General features: G+C 44.4%; 1 protein-coding gene across 2 annotated transcripts in view; it reads right to left on the reverse strand.

Moving 5' to 3' along the window:
* SYMPK (symplekin scaffold protein) overlaps positions 1-20,996 on the reverse strand; it is a 2,606,756-nt gene that overhangs the window by 2,237,190 nt on the left and 348,570 nt on the right. For both annotated transcript variants that reach the window (XM_044062505.1, XM_044062497.1), the window contains exon 6: positions 4,885-5,011. In XM_044062505.1, coding sequence (XP_043918440.1) covers positions 4,885-5,011 — 127 coding nt within the window. The remainder of the gene's footprint in view (positions 1-4,884; positions 5,012-20,996) is intronic.

A 20,996-nucleotide genomic window follows, 5' to 3' on the forward strand; every position in this document is an offset into this window, starting at 1 on the left:
GATGCCAGCATGGGAATTGTCTGATGTCTGAAGCCAAGGAAAATATGATCCTGGGAAGGCATGTGTACTGACTTCTATAAGTTTACGGAGAATCCCAGCCTCTGTATTAGGGAAGTATTAAATTTGAGATCCTGAAACAGTGTTTCTCATGGGGGAGGAGTACGAATAAGCAGCCTATCTAGATAGGGAAAGATATGAATTCTTTGAAACCTGAAAAAAGCAATAACAGGAGCAAGGCATTTGGTGAATACCCTTGGGACTGTAGAGAGGCCAAAGGGTAAAGCAGAGAACTGAAAATGCAAGGAAGAGACAGAGAAACATAAAAATCTCCTGAAGAGGAGATGCATGGGGATGTAAAGGCATGCATCCTTAAGATCCACAGATGGAATAAAGGCCTGGGGTAGAACAGAAGGACAATGTCTGCAGAGATAGCATCAGAAAGGAAGGAATCTTGATGAAGGTTTTCAGCTGGGAAAGATCCAGAATTGGTCTACAAGTGCCCTCCTTTCGTGGGACCAGAAACATTCTGGAATAAAATCCCTTCCCTACCTGGGCAGGGGGCATGGCTTGAATCGTGCCCTGAGACAAGGCAGAGAGTGAAAAACCTCTGGAAAAATGAGACTGCTGATCCTGAGGAGGTTGAGGAATTCCTGAAAAGGGAGGAAGGGATTTCCAAACTATGACATATCCCTGAAGAATAATGGACAGACCCCAACAGTCTGTAGTGATCTGTAGCCAATTTGGAAGAGATGGGGTAAAGACAGACAGACAAGAGAACCTAGCCACAGAAAGGGAGAAGCAAACTGTCAAACAGAACCCGACTTGTCCTGGAAAGCTGATTTCTGGGTGTCTTAGAGCCCCTTCTTGCCCTTAGGAGGAGGGTGAGATTGTCTATGAACAAAGGAAGATTTGGAAGGATAATTCTTCTGAAATTTCAGACTAGGAGAAAGAAAAATATGTTTCAGCTCCTGTAAAGCTTTGCCCTTGTCCTGAAGGATTTAAGCTGAGCAGCTGATCCAAAAAGGTTTTATTATCCAAAGGAGCATCCAAAAGCTTGGCATTACTGTCATCAGGCAAGGCATGAAGACAAAGCCAAGAATAACGCCTCATAATTGAATCAAAGGAAGCAGCCCTGGAAGTGGCCTCAACTGCATTTGATAGAGTGGCAGACAACTTGAGAAGTAGAACCAAAGCCTTCCCCTCAGAGTTAGGAAGGTCAGAAACCACCTTAGAAACCTGAGAAAGCACAGCCAAAACATACCTGGTCATATGAGTCTTGTGGTTGATGGCATTAAAAGATAAAGTGGCAGCAGTGCAAACTTTCTTGCCCAGCCTTTCCATAGCCCTACTATCTTCAGAAGGCAACAGTTTGGTGGAGGCTAACAACTTGGATGGCTTATCAGAGGAGATGGACACTACAAAAGGTCCTCACAAGGGTATTTATAAAGAAATTTAAACTCCTCAGGCACTTTTATAGAATCTATCTGGCTTTTAAGGTGCAGGAGGCTGAAAGTCAGGGGCTACAGATGTTGCCAATAAGGTATCCACAAGAGCAGCTACAACAGGTGGAACAGCGAGACTTGAGAACAATCCCATTTAAAAATAATCCATCATACAGGCAATGGTGTCCTTCAAAAGCAAACTCTTCCAAAGGGGAATATGGACTCATGGACTCCTCCTCCTCTGAACTATAGTCCTAGGAGGAAGGTATTTGGGAAGATTATGCCAAAGATTCTTCCCAGACTCCATATCTTCCTTGGAGGAATCCAATTCCCTAGGTCTCTTGAGTGGAGTGGAAGACTAGAAACCCCTTGATTAGGCTACAAGGCCATCAAAGCCTTTAATAAACCCAGAGTAAAATCCTGCCATTCACATTGTGGATCCTGAACAGGGGAAATGTGCTGTGTTTTTTTTTCTTTTTTGCAAGACATCCGCTCGAAACATCCTCAGAGGGTCAGACATCGGGCATGACTCTATTACTAAGACCTAAGGAAATCTCCCTCTGCCCTTCAGAGTTAATTAGCCAAGGTTCCCCTAAATGTCACAGCTAAACATTTGATATAGACATTAGAAACGACTTTGAGGATGTGTGAGAAGCCAGATCTATGCCAGCCTGTGACAGGGTCACAGCAGTGGAATCTGAAGCAACCACTGGACAGTCCTCTGGGCTTTCATCAGCGTCCAGAGAGATGTCCATGGAAGGCTGGATAGCAGCCAGATCAGACCCAACTTTTTTTGCCTTCTTGGTAGATGGTTGGCTCTCAGGATGGGAGGATTCTGCCGTAGCACCCTAAGCCAATAACTTAATATGCTGGTTCTCCAGGTATATGAACAAGGAGGAGAGACAACTATGTTAAGGTCTCAGGCAAAAACTACCTGTCAGACAGAACACTGCATAGTAAGCCAATAACTTAATATGCTGGTGCTCCAGGTATATGAACAAGGAGGAGAGACAACTATGTTAAGGTCTCAGGCAAAACTACCTGTCACACAGAAAACTGCATATGATCATGGGAAGCACCAAACAAAAAAGACACTGGTAGTGATGGCCTTTATGGGGAATCTGCCTCCCACACTGACATTTTTCCTTTCTGGATGACATGAACACAACAACAACAAAAAATAGAAGAAAAAAGAAGAAACTCCAACAGGGCACCTATCTGAAAACATGGCTTGGTAACAGGCACTGAAGAAAAGCATTCAGACACGTTTCAACAACAGCATTCAGACTGGTGTCAATGAAGATCTGAATGTGTGCATCTGCAAGTCACCTTTATTGTCTTATGCCTTGCATGGGAAGCATACATATGACATATGACATCTATAAGAACTAAAGGCTTTCATATACTGGCCTGACAATGGGCTAGCCTTGGCTGGAAATCCCTTAGGTAAAGAATACTGCAACAGTGACATGGAAGAACATCTATCAGTCCAACATTATATAATTTGCTAAATTCCTGCCTTCTGCTAAATTTCACTCCTTCTCCTGAACATTATTTTGCATGTATTGTTCCCATTATTTCCATTTATTTATGATCATAAAATATGAAATGCAATTTTCTTAAACTTTTTTTCCTTAAAATAGATGTGGCCATCTGCTCACCAGGACCACAAGGTTCTGGCATAAAATTATAACAATACCTAGTGAGGGATGTGTACTGTCTGGAGGCAAGAGACAAGAGTTGGCCATCTGCAAGCACGTGGACTCTAGTGCTAGCTCTGACTCCTTAATTACAGAGTGCCCTGGCTAGACTGAGATGTCTCATCTCAGTCTGAGGCTTTTGGAGCACTGCTGTCTCTCTGTAGAACCAACAGCCCAGGTCCTTGAAAGACAAAACCAAGGCCTCATACCCTAACACAAGTTCTGTGCCCCGTACCCAATGTGAGTAAATACACAACTAGTACTTCTATTTCCTTCCTTTCAAAACAAGGACAGCCATTCCTTAGCCTAATGCAAATTTAAAGTTTGCACTCCATTATGAAATTATTTTACTGAAAGAAGCACAATACTTGTACTCAAAAAAACTTCATGGTTTCACATGGTAGAACAGATATTAAAGACAGATACATGCCAGACATAAGCACATTTGTTAGTGACCTTGCCCATAGACGTCATCAGCCTAAGAAAGACCTCCAAATTGCACGAAATGTTGTTGTGTCTTTTCGGCTTTTCCCAGTTAGGGGTCGCCATAGCAAACCTCTTAATTGAAACACACCACCACTGGAATAAATTGTACAAAGCAGTAGAAAAACTTCTCAAAAAGGGTACTTGGGTTACCTAGCAGATATCAAATGAAAATTCAGATAAAATAACTGAAGATGGAGTACGCGACTCCCATCATTATATTATACATTCTCCTGATGTGTACGGCATGGGAAGATTGGCTCAGTCCACTCGATAAGTGAAAGCTGTGGAAATCAGGCCCGATAGTCAGCCATCCTGTGGAGGACTTATTCTCATGTGTTACATGCATGATATTACAACAGTATTCTTTACTATGAACAGACATAAATGTAATGATTCTCGCTGTGCAGAGCTATGCAAGCCTGCTGTCCATACAACCTTCTTACTAATACACACCACCTACAGTCCAAACATTTACATCCTTGGCTCTCTTCCACTTCTGCTCAACCACCTGAGAGACTGCCTTCCACATTTTTTTTACCTTACATAAAGTCGTCCCTTCACAAGGGGGCACCCTAACACAAGTTCTGTGCCACGTCCCCAATGTGAGTAAATACAAAACTAGTGCTTCTATTTCCTTGCCTAGTATTTCTATTTCTTGAAAAATGCACTGGGCAATGAAAAAAAAAAACAGTTGCTATCTCATGCTCACAGTGTGTACACATTTCACCACTGTAACTATAAGTCATGGACACCAAAGTGATTCAGACAAGAACATAGAGCTGGGTATAATAAGCTGTAAGAATACGTAGAAAATATATTGCATCTGTCAGGACAGGAGCTGTCCCTAGAAAGAAATGACAACATTTAAAGGCACAGGAAAATCCACATAAAAAGTACTTCTGAGCAGCACAGAAAGTCATATCAAGAAACAAACTTCCAGGACAGATACAAGCAACCCAGAGAAAATCATGAAACCTTGAATGGAACACTGAGAATTGGCTTCCTGACAGTGGGTCCTGCAGTGAAATAAAATGTTTATTAAGATAGAAGATACCTAAGCTGTTAAAAAGCATATTCTGTGACAAAAGTACTCTTCCTAAGGAAGCAGGTTCCATGCTGAGATGGAACTCCTAAGAAAGATGGAACTATCCAAACAAAGGTATTTCCAGTAGGAATCATAGCAAAGATGCATCTGCCGGCCTGCAGTCTAGTGCGAGGCTCATTATAACTTCACCCAAGCAGTATGAAGCACACACCTGTAATGCCACTCTGTACAACTGGGTCATTGTGAGGATGGACTTCTTCACCACATTGACATTCTCATCCTTCAGCAACATGTTCAAGTTGGCAATGAGTTTTAGCAGCAGCTCACTGTCTCTTTTACTAGAAAAAAACAGAAAGAAAATAATCACAAAATAAGGATAATGGCCAAAAGTGAAACGGTAACCATAACTTCCAAAACAGTCAAGTATTACAAAAAATGAGAACTATATACCTCACTGTAGCTTCATCTCGGGTGAAACAGTAACTATAACTTCCAAAACAGTCAAGTATTATAAAAAATGAGAACTATATACCTCACTGTAGCTTCATCCCAGGAAGAAACTTGTCAAGCTGTAGACCTCTTCCCCCATACTAGTGCTCCCACTAAGACAGATTACATAAATAAATCGGGGTGGGGGGTGTGGGGCAAAGCTCCCTTAAAACAAAAAAAAAGAAGTTATGTCTTACCATAACATTCCACCTGTGTTGTTCATCTTCTTTCACTCATCACTGATGGGTTCGGTTCTGAGCCCTCGAAACAAGTCAGACTTTTTATCAAGCTCGCCCCTGCCAAAAAAATTCGTGAGCTAAGTTTCTACCCAGAATGCCCTTCTCCCTGTTACCTCAGATAGAGTTTGCTAGAGAAAGAGAAGTAAAGCTGAGGCCACTTCTGAGCAAATACCCTAGGACACCACTTGGATGCAAAGCATCCCCCAGGAGCCTTTGGAGGGGGAAGGAAGGTGGGAAGTGATGAATGAAAGAAAATGACCAACACAGATAAAACTTTCTGGTAAGACATAACTTCTTTATCTGAAGTTGTTAATCTTCTTTCCATTCATCACTGATGGGACAGAATCCCAAGTTACCTTGAGGTCCATGGGCAGCCCTTATGGAAGAACATTCCTGAGTACCACTGAGCCGAAGGCAGCTCTCCCTCTGGAGACCAAGTCCAATTTGTAATGATTGATAAAGGGTATGAGGCTTAGCCCAAGTAGCTGCTGCGCAGATGTCATCCATAGAAACCCTGGAATGGAAAGCTACAGATGTTGGCATAGATCTAGTGGAGTGAGCTTTAACTTTTGGCATAGGTTCGTTACTGAAGGAACAGATGAAACATATGCAGTCCCTTAGCCATTTTGATAAGGTGATCTTGGAAACAGCATCTCTCATTCTGGGCCCAGAAAAGGAGATGAAAAGCTGTTCAGATTTATGGATAGGTTTGTTCCTGTCTAGTTAAAATCTCAATTGACTATGTACATCCAAGGAGTGAAGGCAGTACTCTCCTTTATTGGCAAAATTCAGGAAGAACACTGGTAGGTCAATGGTCTAGTTTATGGAGAATTCAGAAATAACTTTGGGAAGGAAGGATGGATTCGTCCGAAGTGATACTCTGTCTTTATGAACAATCAGATGGGGTCTCTTGATGCACAATGCCTACAGCTCAGAGACCCTTATGGCAGATGTGATGGCTACCAAGAACAAAGATTTCCAAGACAAAAACTTTAGGTCACACTTCGCAGCAGGTTCAAATGGTTTTTGAGTCAAAGACTGAAGGACTAAAGTGAGGTTCCATGGTTTCATGGGCTGTCTGACAGGAGGCCTGATATGAAAGGTCCCCTTGAGGAAGGCCTTGCATAGGAGTAAAGAAATAAGAGAGGTGCATCTATACCATTGTGGAAATTAGAAATTGCTGCTAGGTGTACTCGTACGGTAAAGGCAGAGTCTCATTATCAAAAAACTTAGCCAAGTACTGAAGCACCGCAGTTACTGGAGCCGAATACAGGTCTAGCATGTTATCCTTATAGCAGATGGAGAACCTTTTCCATTTATCCTGATATAGTCTTCTGCTGGACAGTTTATGAAAGGCCAGAATGATGTCTCGAACAGGCGAGGAGAGATTAGCTTGCCTGGCAACTAATGGAAGTGGAGAAACCAAGCTGTCAACTTGAGACTGGACAAATTTGGGTAGCTCAACCCTTGGGGGTGAGCAATCAGATCTGGTAGTGGGTCCAGAATCCACGGCAGGTACACTAGGTGAGGCCAAAGGAAGGGGAAAGTACAGTTGTGTACACTTACCATAAATGTAGATGTTTGAGTGTATTCACTATTCACTGTTGCAGTCATCACACTTGGGTTACCTACCTGCAGGTAGCCCTCAGTCGGCCCAAATACCAGAGTTGTGGGATTTCTGCGTCGGATGCCGCCGCCTCTTCCATGTCGTCAGAGGTATAAAACATGCAGCCGATGCCATTACATCAGTTCTTCTTGCCCCAAATGTCAGGAGCTCCCAAAATAGGAAGCTATTAAATGGTGTAGAACACCTCCAGTAAAAAGTAAATACCCCTGCCATAAAAGATGGCCATAAAGAGGATAGGTAGAAAGGACAGAGAAAGCCAGGGGGCTGGAGGGAGGGAAATCAGGACTGCAACAGTAAATACACTCGAACATCTACATTTATGGTAAGTGTACACAACTGTACTATGTTCTTCGTGCTTCACTGTTGCAGTCATCAAACTCGGGGTGATTCCCAAAGCTGAGGAAGGGTGGAGGCAGTCAAGAAGAGTTTGGGCTGGCTAGTATGCCCTGCAGGACTGCTGTTGCAAAGCCTGCCCTGGATTTGGAAAAGATAGGCAGGTGGTAATGCTTGGTGAAGGTATGAACAGAACTCCAAGTAGCAGCTTCTAGAATGTCCCTGGTAGGGACTCCTCTGAGAAAGGTTGTAGAGGTTGAAGTTACCCTAGTGGAATGTGTTCTGACACCCTGAGGGGGTGGTTTCCCATGGTGTTGTAACAAAAATGGATACAGTGTCCTATCCATTTGGAGATGGTTTGTTTTGATATGGCCTTGCCCTCTGCCCCTGGTGCAAAGCTGACTAGTAACTGGTCAGATTCCCCGAAGGGTGTAGTCCTATCCAGGTAGAATCTGAGCCGTCTGTGCACATCTAAGGAGTGCAGAATCCTTTCCTCCTCATTTTGAGGATTAGGGAAAAAGGTGGGCAAATGGATAGACTGGTTGAGAGCCACACTGGACACCACCTTAGGCATAAAAGTAGGGTTAGTCCTGAGGGAGACCCTGTCAGCATGAAAAATAATGAAGGATTCCACAGCCATAAGTGCTTGTAGCTCAGACACTCTTCTAGCTGAAGTGATGGCCAGAAGCAAGGCTGTTTTCCAAGAGAGGAATTTTAACTTTGAAGAAATAAATAATGGTGTGAGAGTGGCAAACGACACCAATAACACAAAAACCACTCTGAAGCCAATATCCTACGACCACTGTAGAAATATACAAGTTTATTAAAATACAGAGAGTCACAAACCGCAAATCCACACAATACTTCAAAGGTCAAGCGTTTTCGGTTCTGATGAAGTCTATTGACGAACGCGCTTGACCTTTGAAGTGTTGTGTGGATTTGCGGTTTGTGACTCTGTGTATTTTAATAAACTTGTATATTTCTACAGTGGTCATAGGATATTGGCTTCAGAGTGTTTTTTGAGGAATTTTAACTTTGCTGACGCTGCAGGCTCAAAGCGGGGTAGTGTGAGCTTTTCCAACACAAAATGAAGGTCCCAAGCAGGGCTGGGGGATCTTCTTGGTGGCCTTAAATTGTTAGCCCCTCTTGGGAACTTCTTGATGACAGGGTGAGAGAAGAGAGGTGGCTCGGTGTTGTAATGAGAAGAGATGGCAGAGGCATGGATCTTAATGGAAGAGAAAGACAGGCCTCTGTGGAGTTGGTCTGCTAGGTAATCCTGGATGAGTGGTAAAGATGGTTGTGTTGTATCTGCTCCTTTAGAGTGAATCCAGGAACAGTACCTTTTCCACTTATCAGCATAGGATTTCCATGTACTGGGTCGTCTGGCTTCACGTATGACATCCAGCACCTGGCTTGCTTAGGCTGGCCATTGGAGGAAAATTCAAGGAATAAGCCAGGCTGCAAGGTTCAGGGTCTGCAATTGTGGATGCAAGATCTGTCCTTCCTGCTGAGTCAGGAGGGTTGGGATCCGAGGTAGGTGCCATGGTGGCACCGGTGACAGCCTGTGCAGTAGGGGGTACCAGTGTTTGCGTGGCCAGTCTGGAGCAATCAGGATTGCCTTTGGTCTTTCCTGCCTTATCTTCAGTAGTACTCTTGTAAGAAGAGGCAGAGGGGGAAATGCATAGATTGAGAGGTTTGCCCACTGGAAGGATAGGGCATCCACATTCCAGGTCTTGCTGTGAGGTAACCTGATGCAGAAGTTGTTGAGCTGATGGTTGTAGGGGGAGGCAAATAGGTCCAGCTTCAGGGTACCCCATTTCTGGGTCAGAAGGCAGAAGGTGTTGTGGTCTAAATGCCACTCATGTGGTTCTAGGAGATTTCTGCTCAAGTTGTCCATCAGAGACTTTTGTTTGCCTGGCAGGAATTGAGCATGCAGGTGAATATGTATGGCTGAGGCTGGGTTCCACAGGGTCATGGTTAGCCTGCAGAGTGGATAAGAGTGGGCTGCCCCCCTGCCTGCTGATGTACCACATCACTGTGGTATTGTCATTTTTTAATAGAAGGGGACCCGGTGAAAGTAGGGATCTGAAAGCTATCAGGGCGTACTGAACAGTTAACATCTCTTTTTGGTTGATGTGCAGATGAATTTGGTTTGGGATCCAGTGGCCCTGAATGCACCTACCTTCCAGATGTGCACCCCAGGCATAGTCTGATGCGTCTGTGGTTAGGGTCTGAGCAGCATGGGGTTGTGTAAAGGGAAGTCCCTTGTTGTGGTTGCATGCTGCTGCCCACCAAAGAAACTCTTTCCTTAGACAAGGTATTATAGGTATGATAGTTTCTAGGTCCTGAGAATGTTGGCACCAAAGACTTTTTAAGTACCATTGAAGTTTCCTCATATGCAGTCTGGCATATGGAATTAGCAGAATGCAGGAGGCCATGAACCCTAGAGCCTGCAGGATTTTCCTTGTGCATAGCTGGATTCTGGTGGCTATTTGAGCAAAGTAGCCTGTTAGATAGGCTAGTTTTTCTGGAGTATGGAATGCCATCTGGGATGTTGTGTCCAAGCTTGCTCCCAGGAATACAAGTTTTTGACTGGGGACCAGTTTGGATTTTTTTTTCATTGATAGTGTACCCCAGAGAGGTTAGAAGGTCCTTTACAAATGTCAGGTGCTGCAACAGCTTTTCCTGACTGTCTGCCTAAATAAGGCAATCGTCCAAGTAAGGATAAATTTGAATCTTTTTCTGTCTGCAATAGGCAATGGCTGGAGCCAGCATTTTGTGAAAACTCTGGGAGCAGTTGATAAGCCAAAGGAAAGTGCAGAGAACTGATAATGCATAGATCCTGCCCTGAAATGTAGATATTTCCTGCAGGAATCCCTGACTGGGATGGGCAGATAGGCCTCCTTTAGGTCTAGGGTGGTTAGCCATTCATCTTTGGTCAGCATAGGGAGAAGCTACTGTAGGGCGAGCATTTTGAATTTTGGTACCACCCGGAAGATGTTTAGAATGGATAGATCTAAAATTGGGCGTCAGGTGCCCTCTTTTCTGGGTACCAGGAAAAGTCTGGAATAAAAACCTTGGCCTATCTGTTCTGCAGGAACAGGCTGAATTGCCCTTATGGACAGCAGGGACTGAACTTGGTTTTGTGCCTCTGCCCACTGGTTTGGAGGAAGGTCTGGGAACCCTTTTGGGGTTGGGCAGTGTCTGGAAATAAAATCTGTACCCCTGGGATACTACGTTGAGGACCCATCGATCGTTGGTGATGGAGGTCCAGTTTTTTGCATGGTGGGCAAGTTTTCCTCCTAGGGGCACGAGCAATTGGGCAGAGATGAGGAGTGAAACTGAGAAGTTATTGTGAATTCTTTCAGTAAGGGGGTGGCTTAGCACTCCCTGTTTTAGAAGTGGAGGTACTACATTGCTTAGATCTCTGCATACCCTGAGACTGTAATCTGGAGGGTCTGTTTCCCCTGGGTCTAGTTTGAGACAGCCTTGAGAGGGCTTGAAAGGACCAATGTTTCGAGGGGCAATGCCTACTAAATCTTGGAGGCTGCACTTGCAAAAAATCTTTGACTGTCTGCATAGACTTTGCCTTTTCTTCCATGTTTTTTAAAACCTCTTCTGCTTTGGTGCCAAACAGATTGTCCTTGTTCAGAGAAGCGTCCAATAATTTTGATTTGACATGGTCTGGCAAGGTCTGCTCCTTAAGCCAGGTATGCCTTCTAAGTACAGAACCTGTGACTGCTGCCCTGCAAGATGCTTCTAGGGCGTCAAACCAAATTGCAGGGTATGATTGCCAACTTGGTTTGCAGAATGTATAAGCTCCTGTAAATCTTTATTTTCTGCACAGTCAGGAAAGGTAGATAATTTTTGCTTAATAAGTTCCATAGTATGTTGCTGATATTTCAGCATGTGGAACTGAAAATTCAATGCTCTAATGGTGAGAGTTGCAGAGGTGTATACTTTTTTAACCCTGTCTAAAGCTCGGGAATCCCTGTCCGAAGGGGTGGGATTCTTAGCTGTAGTAGCTTTTATTCCTTTAGGTCCATGGGAGATGACCTCTCGGTCAGCAGTAGGATTTTTGATGAGAAATTTGTGAGAGTCAGGGACTCTATAGTACCTATCAGGTTTCCTTGGAGCAGGGGGTAAAGTATCAGGAGTTAGACTGGATTCCATAAAGACATCATCCACAACATCCAGAAAGTACAGCTGTGTACACTTACCATAAATGCAGATGTTAGAGTGTATTCACTGTTGCAGTCAATACATTTGGCTAATCTGCTGGCAGGTTGCCCTCAGTCAGCCTAAATTCCAAAGTCTTGGGTCCTGCGTCGGTTGCCGTCTCCTCTTCCATGACATCAGGTATATAAAACAAGCAGCCGAAGCCATTTTCTTTCGTTTTTCTTGCCCCAGATGTCAGGTGCCCTCAAAAAGATAGTATATATAAAGTATATATACATGCATCAATACAAACTTTACCTTCATCTGCAAGCAAATACACTACATAGGTTTGTAGGAGATACAGAAGGAAAGATAAACTCCAGAATGAAAGGGGATGGTGGGCGGGTAACCTGGACTGCAACAGTGAATACACTCAAACATCTACATTTATGCTAAGTGTACACAACTGTACTATGTTCTTCGTGTTTCACTGCTGCAGTCATTATGTTTGGGTAGAATCCCAAAGCTATGGATGGGAGGCTGGAGCTAAACAGCATTAGGTTCGGCTATAAGGCCCTGCAGAACTGCAGTGGCAAAGCCTGCCCTGGGCTTAGAGTAGAGAGGCAAGTGATAATGCTTTGTAAAGATGTGAACAGAACTCCAAGTAGCAGCCTCTAGAATGTCTTTGGTTGGAACTCCTGTGAGAAAGGCTGCTGAAGTAGCTGTAGCTCTGGTGGAATGAGACCTAATGCCCTTGGGCACAGGTTTGCCATGGTGTAAGCAGCAGAAACAAATGCATTGGCTTATCCACTTTGAAATAGTCTGCTTTGAAATAAATGCAGTGGCTTATCCACTTTGAAATAGTCTGCTTTGAAATAGCCTTTCCTTCTGATCCTGCAGCATGTGCCACTAGTAATTGCTCAGTTTTTCTTAGAGCATTAGTCCTGCTCAAGTAGAATCTTAGCTGTGTACGTCCAAGGAATGCTGAATTCTCTCCCCCTTGTTCTGCAGATTTGGATAAAAGGTTGGCAGATGAATAGTTTGGTTAAGGGCCACATTGGAAACCACCTTAGGCATAAATGAAAGATTTGTCCTCAGAGACAACCTGTCTAGGTAAAATAAGATAAAAGGCTCCACGGCCATGAGGGCCTGTAGCTCTGAGACTCTTCTTGCTGAAGTAATTGCTAGCAGCAGAGCTGTTTTCCATGATAAGAACTTTATATCAGCAGTAGCAGCTGGTTCAAATGGAGGCAGGGTGAGCTTTTCCAACACATAATTGAGGTTCCATGCAGGTATTGGTGATCTTCTAGGAGGCCTTAAATTTTTGGCTCCTCTAAGATACTGTTTTAGTAAAGAATAAGAAAAGATTGGTGGCTCTGTATTGTAATGATCCGAAATGGCACAGGCATGGATTTTAATTGATGAGAAAGATAGGCCTTTGTCAAGCATCTCAGTCAAGTATTGTAATATCTGAGGAATATTTGGTTCTGCTGTATCAGTTCCTTGCGCTTGATTCCAAGCACAGAATCTCGTCCATTTATCAGCATAAGATTTTATAGTACTAGGCCTTCTGGCTTCCAAAATGACATCCATCACAGCTTTACTGAGAGGTGCTGTTTGTATAACTACATGATCAGCCATGCTGCCAGGTTCAGTGTCTGGAGTTGATTGTGCAGGATCTGATTGTTTTGCTGGGACAGTAAGTTGAGGTCTTCGAGGTAAGGTCCAAGCTGGGTATTGAGACAAGTTCCTTAGGATTTTGTACCAGTATTGGCGGGGTCAGTCCGGGGCAATTAGTATCATCTTTGGTTTCTCTTGTCTGACTTTTACTAGGACCCTGGGAAGAAGAGGCAGAGGAGGAAAGGCGTAAACTGATAGGTTTTTCCAACTGAAGGATAGGGCGTCCACTTTCCATGCTTGTCTGTGATAAGTCCTTGTGCAGAACCTTTTCAATTGATAATTTTGAGGAGTGGCAAATAGATCTATGTCCGGGCTATTCCATTTCTTTGTTATCATGCTGAAAACGTGTGGATCTAGTTTTCACTCATGGGGGTCCATAAGGTTTCTGCTTAAATCATCTGCCAGAGTATTTTGTTTTCCTGGCAGGAATTGAGCTTGAAGATGTATTTGGTAAGTCAAAGCTGTGTCCCACAGTGCCATGGCTAATCTGCAAAGGGGGTATGAGTGTGTGCCCCCCTGCCTGTTTATACACCACATAACCGTGGTGTTGCCCATCTTTATCAGTAGCTGTCCTGGATGAAGTAAGTCCTTGAAGGCTGTCAGGGCATTTTGAACAGCTAGCATCTCTTTTTGGTTGATATGTAGATGCATTTGTTTTGGGGTCCATATGCCCTGAATGCATCTTCCCGCCATGTGGGCCCCCCAGGCATTATCTGATGCGTCTGTCGTAAAGGTTTGGCTGGCAGGGGATAGAGTGAAGGCCCGTCCCATGTTTTGGTGACATGTCTTTGTCCACCATAGAAACTCCTGTTGTAGGCAGGGAGTGAGAGGAATCATTCTTTCCAGATTGTGACAATGTTGACTCCATAAACATTTTAGGTACCACTGAAGCTTCCTCATATGCAGTCTTGCATATGGAATCAGTAGGATGCAAGATGCCATGAAGCCCAAAGCCTGCAGAGTTTGTCTTGCAGTTAACTGGGTTTTTGTTACCATCAGTTTTAAGTATTGTATTTTCTGCCTATCTGAAAAAAAAACTTGAAAAAAACAAAAAAAATACTCTGTTTTCCATACTTTCCTAATAGTTTGTTCCAGAGATCAGATTTTGCTGATCCCTGGGCTTTGTCTTGGTTCCTGTGTTTCTCCATTTTCCTTGTTTGGTCAGGGGGAAGTTTCTTTACTCACCAGTGAGAGTGGGGAGTACTGAGCTGCCTGTTTGTCCTCAGAGGAGTGGTTTAAGGCAGTAACTTGTAGTTTATTGGCTATTTTGGGTCATTTCCTGTCTTTTCCAGACCCCTGCTATAAAGCACGCTTTAGTGCGGAGTTGCCACAGGAGCACACAAGAGCAGCGGCGGTTAATCAAGGTTAAACTATTCGGGCTACCTAAAGTCCACTCTTCAAATTTTCCCTTAAAACAGCCTTCCTTGAACTGTACTGCTGATCAAACCACCGTATTCTATATCTAAAAAGTTCAGCTCTACTTGATTCTTAAGTAGACTATTCTTTACCTGTAAAGCCTAGCACTTGTTCCTAAAGTATTTTTTTACTATGATATAGCACTTTTATTATACATAGTACCCCACCAGCCAAAAAACCCTTTTCGATCACCCACATCCCCCGGAGTCTTTTTAAAGTCTTTGTCTATTCCTTCTAGCATGTCGAGGGATCAGTTGCTAGTGTCCTCTCCTGCTCAGCTGGTGAATCTGGGAATATTGAGACAATGTTACAATTGTCTCATGTACACGACAACCCTCTCCTTCTTCCACAAAACACAAATACATGCGAGAGATGCGACTATATAGCCAAACTGAGAGGCTGAGCTCTCTCAACATAGGACTGGCAAGACCAGACAGGAGGAGAAGGTAACCACACACACCACAAACCCAGTCTCACATAGTACTATCACAACTTCAAATCATACACATAAATACACAAAGACATACTCGGAGGCTCTGATCAAAAATCTACCAAAACAGCAGAGGCCACCAAAGCAGACACCCAAACAACTGCCACCTCAGGACACAACACATGCAACACATAGACCACATAGTCAGTGTGCCAAACAGTCACAGCCCTTAAGGCCAAACACAATGCCAGACACACTCGTCATTGGTGACTCCATAGTCAGACACACTGACGTCCCGCTCACCAGACTGAGTAAGGAAAAGGTCACAGTAAGCTGCCTGTCGGGCGCTAGAATCCGCCACATAACGCAAGCACTCAGGTCTCTCAACAGCAGGTACAAGTACGACTCTGTCATTGAACACGCTGGTGTGAACGACCTGAGACGTACCTCCTTGGACTACATGTAAAGAGACATAGAGGAACTCTCTGATTATGTAGCCCAGGCAGGTATGACCCTGATCTTGAGCAGTATCCTACCTTCACCAAGAATTATGCCACAATACAGAGACAAGATGATCAGCTTTAATAATTGGCTTAAACTCTGGTGTCATTCAAAGGGGATCCAATGTCTGTCTGCCTGGGATGACATGATGGACAAGCCACGCTGTTTCGCAAGGGACGGCTTGCACCTGTCACCCCTGGGCTTCCGGATATTGGCAAAGGCTCTTGCCACCCCCATAGTGCCTTTTTTAGGCAAGGCTCAAATTCTAAACCTACCACCCTAGAACACAAAAAAGGAAAAAAACTAAGGGTAATGCTGCTCAATGCCAGAAGTCTCAACCTCAAGATGCACGCACTCGAGGCCCTTCTCAGTATGGAGAACACTGATGTCTGTGCTGTGACTGAAACCTGGTTCAAGGCTCCAGAGAGCACCCTGGCACTATCAGGTTTTACCTCATATCATGCGTTCCAGCCCCAAAATCCGGACAACACCAAGAAGGGAGGGGGGGTGTCTATATTCATCAAGGACACCCACACCTCAAGGTTGGTGGCAACGCACGATGCATCGGAGACCATCCAGGTGCAATTAACCATAGGCAAGACTGCTCTGCAATTTGTAGCATGTTACAGGCCACCCTCTCAATCTCAGGAACCTCACATAGCTTTCCTGAAAACACTGGAGGGGATAAATGTATCTCCAAACACCATCATATTAGGTGACTTCAACTACCCAAATATAGACTGGGATCACTACTCAAGCCCCAACACTCTAGCCCAAAGGTTCCTAGAGTTCATAAACTCAAATGCCATGGAACAACTAGTCACCATCCCCACAAGAGGAGAAAACATACTAGATCTCATCATCACGAACATGGGGTCACAATGTTCAACACCGGAAGTATACCCCTCACTGGTGAGATCAGACGATAAACTAATCTCACTGGAAGTCCACATCCCGCCCACCTGAGATAAAAAGACCACAGTGAAGAACTTCTCAAAAGCCGACTTCACACTTCTAAAGACTGGTGTGGTCTCTTTAAGGCCCCGAGCCTCACGGAAACCATTACTCAAGCCGCTGAATCACTTACAAATGCCTTCTACCAGCACCTACAGGACTGCATGGATCAGGCAATCCCAAACAAAACAAAGACTCTTTGTACCAAAGGCAAGCGTCCAGTCTGGTGGACCCCAGCCATAAACAAACTCTACAACAAAAGGAGGAAGCTACTACAAGATAGAGCAAAATCCTTAAAAGGGAAAACACCTTTGATCATTATAAGTAAAAAACTAAGAGCTCTCATAAAATCATCCAAGGCAAATTTTGAGAGAAAAGTCGCTAAGGACTCAAAAGACAATCATAAGGCCTTCTTTAGCTATGTTAGAAACCTGGGAGGAAACTCCCAGATATGCTCAGAATTAGTTCAAAATTATGTAAAAATTACTGAACCTACAGACATTACCAACATACTGGCTGACAGGTTCAGTGCAAACTCCCCCCCCAAAAAGGTGAGATATCTATACCAAAGGATTGTAACCCCCCAAACATCTCTAACGCTCAGGTGAGAACTGCTCTCTCCAAGGCAAAAAAACACAGCATCCATGGGACCAGATGGTGTCCCCGGTTGTGTGCTCCACGAACTCAATGAGGAATTAAACCCTCAGTTAGGGCAGCTGTTTAATCTTAGCCTCACCTCAGGATACGTGCCTAAGGAGTGGCGTACGGCAACTGTGGTCCCACTTCACAAAGGCGGTGCCTCCACCGACCCTGGAAATTACCGTCCCATCAGCTTGACAAGCCTGATCTGCAAAGCAATGGAGAGGATCATAATGGAACTCATAAATAAAGACATAGGGGACTTGCAGACTTTGGATCCGACCCAGTTTGGCTTTGTCAAGGGCAGATCATGCCTTTTAAACTTGGTTGACTTTTTCGAAACAGTCACCAAGGCCACTGATGAGGGAAAGGCAGTCCACACAGCCTACCTCGACCTGGCAAAGGCTTTCGACACAATACCCCACTCAGGTATCATTGAAAAACTCATCAGCTTAAATGTAAACCCATACGTCACAAGAGGGGTTGCAAACTGGCTAAGTGACAGAACCCACAGGGTCAGAGTTGCTGGTGCCATGTCAGACTCAAAGCCTGTCACAAGTGGTGTCCCACAGGGCTCAGTCCTGGGCCCACTCCTGTTCAGCATCTACTTTTCAGAAGTACAAGCAAACACAGGAGGATTATGGCTGACAAAATTTGCAGATGACTGCAAACTGGGCGCCATAGTTGAGAACACATCTGACACAGATATCCTTCAGAAGGGTCTTATAGAAATGGATAACTGGTGCCAGAGCCATGGCCTAAAGTTAAACGCCAAAAAATGCATAGTCATACCCTTCGGGAAAAACAAGGTTACCCCTAGCTACCATATAGGCGGCAACCCACTAAGCACAGAAGAGGTTAACAGGGATCTGGGGACCCAGGTTGACAGTAACCTTTCGTTTGACACTCACGTTGCCAAAGTAGTTAGGAAGACCTTCTACATTGCCCACCTGATCATGAAGGGATTCACATCTAGATCAAGGGAAGTCATCGTCCCCCTGTACTCATCACTCATCAGACCAATGATTGAGTACAATGCCCCATTCGGAATGTATCTGACACGACACCTGCAGCAACTGGAAAGGCCCCAAAAGTTCCTCACCAAAAGGAAAAAGGGTCTCAAAAATATGTCCTATGCTGCCCGACTGAAGGAACTCCAGCTCTATTCAGTCGCTTACCGTCTTACTCAGAGGTGACCTGTGCCTGACATACAAGGCCATGTCCAACCCAGAATTGATGAACATGCTTCACCTCAAAAAATCTAGATCCCTCAGAACTACAAGGGCGGGAGACTTAAACCTTGACACGGTTATTAATAGGACGTGCTGGAGGGACAGATTCATCACCCAGAGACTCCCTATGCTGTGGAACAAAATCCCGGTACGTGAGGCAGAGCACCTCGCTGGCTTTGTTCAAGAGAAATCTTGACCAATGGATGGGAGATCGCAGATATACCCCAGGGATTATCTCAGTGTCACTGCTTGACAGAGGCACAGCAAAATAATGGGCATAGTATCCTCCAAACTAAAGGGGTGGCGAAAGCCACAAAACTCTGGGCTAGGTTTATAAATGCCCTTGGGCAGATAGCCTAGTATGAACCTATGAACCTATAAGTAAGTAGTCAGTTGCCTTTGTTTGTCTGGCGTGAGGTAAGCCATCTGGGCAGTTGTATTCAAGCTTGCACCCAGGAATGTTATCTTTTGAGAGGGTACCAGTTGTGATTTATTTTTGTTTGTTGTGTACCCTAGGCATGTTAGAAGCCTTTTCAGAAACGCCAGGTGTTGAAGAAGAATGTCCTTGTTCTCTGCTTGAATGAGACAGTCGTCCAAGTAAGGATATATTTGAATACTTCTTTGTCTGCAAAAAGCAATTACTGGTGCCAGGCACTTTGTAAAGACACTGGGCGGAGTAGATAAGCCAAAGGGCAGTGCAGAGAATTGGTAATGCATTAAGCCAGCCTTGAATCTGAGGTATCTTCTGCACAACTGTCTTATTGGGACATGCAGGTATGCCTCTTTTAGGTCTAACGTCACCAGCCAAGCATCTTTGCCCAGCATGAGCAGAAGCTGCTGCAAAGTCAGCATTTTGAGTTTTGGAATGTCCAGATATGTGTTCAAAATCGATAAATCCAGTATTGACTGCCAGGCTTTTTCCTTTCTGGGTACCAAGAACAGTCTTGAGTAAAAACCTTGTCCTTTCTCCTGTTCTGGTACTGGCTGAATGGCCCCCATATCCATGAGGGATGTAACCTGTTTCTGTGCCTCTGCCCATTGATTTTTTGGCAGATCCGGCTAACCGTTTGCCATTGGCAGAGTATGGAAATAGAATATGTATCCCTGTGATACTATGTTTAGCACCCACTTGTCCTAGGTTATTAACTGCCAATTTTGAGCAAAAAGTGTTAATTTTCCCCTAAGGGTGCTGCCAAAAGGTTAAGTGTTTGGTGAAGGCAGAGGGAAGTCATTGGGATTGTTTTCTGTAGGTTTGCACTTTATCTCCTCCAGATTTGAAGGTAGAAGCACCCCGTTGCTTTGACCTGTACGAATCTTGTGCCTGGTATCTGGAACCCTTAGGGCGTCTGGATTTGCCCCTTTGAGCTCTGTCTGACACAGGAAAGGACCAATTTTTTGTAGGCCAGTGCCTACTGAATCTTGGTGGCTGCACTTGTAAGAAGTCTTTTACAGTTTGCATAGATTTAGCTTTGTCTTCCATTTTCTTTAAAACCTCTTCTGCCTTAAAACCAAACAGAGTATCATGCTGCAAAGGTGCATCCAGTAATTTAGCTTTAACATGATCAGACAAATTTTGCTCTTTTAGCAAGGCATGCCTTCTAATCACATATCCAGTAACTGCGGCCCTGCAAGAGGCCTCTAAGGAATCAAAACCACAATGCAAAGTATGCTTTCCAACCTTTTCAGCTGCATGCAATAATTCCTGCAATTCTTTATTTTCTGCACATTCAGAAATCAACATCATTTTCTCTTTCAGCAATCCCATAACATGTTGTCAATACTTGAGCATATGAAACTGGCGGTTTAAGGCCCCAATTGCCAAGGTTGCAGATGTATAAAAGTACAGTAAATGCAGATGTTCGAGTGTATATACTGCTGCAGTCATCACACTTGGGTTATCCTGCCGTCAAGCGGTCCCGCAGTCGGCCGAATCCCAAAGTCTTGGTCCGGCGTCGGTTGTCGTCGCTTCTTCCCTGACATCAGTGCGACAGGGGGAGAAAAGAGGCAGCCGATGCCATTTTCTTCAGTTTTTCTTGCCCCAGATGTCAGGTGCCCCCAACTAGGAAGGCAATACAAATAATTATGCAAAAATACCTTAGTAGATAAAAAATAGTACTAGCTGTTAGCAAATACACCATATAGACATGCGTCCAATAGACTGATGTACATGGAGTTATAACTAACACCCTGGTATGTAGAGGGGATGGTGGGAGGGTAACCTGGACTGCAGCAGTATATACACTCGAACATCTACATTTATGGTAGGTACAAAACTGTACTATGTTCATCGTATTATACTGCTGCAGTCATCACACTTGGGTTGAATCCCAAAGCAATGGATGGGTGGCTGGTACTAAACTGGGTTAGGTGACGCTAGGATGCCCTGCAGAACTGCAGTGGCAAAACCAGCTCTGGTTTTAGAGTATAATGGAAGGTGGTAGTGCTTGGTAAAGGTGTGCACTGAACTCCAAGTAGCTGCCTCCAGAATGTCCTTGGTTGGAACCTCCCTGAGAAAGGCTGCTGAGGTTACTGTAGCCCTGGTAGAATGGGACCTAATATTAACAGGCACTGCTTTCCCATGGTGCGAGTAGCAAAAGCGGATACAATGTACTATCCGTTTGGAGA

The sequence above is a fragment of the Protopterus annectens genome, chromosome 1.part0 (assembly GCF_019279795.1).
Source record: "Protopterus annectens isolate FY-2018-M chromosome 1.part0, PAN1.0, whole genome shotgun sequence".
Lineage (NCBI taxonomy): Eukaryota > Metazoa > Chordata > Ceratodontiformes > Protopteridae > Protopterus > Protopterus annectens.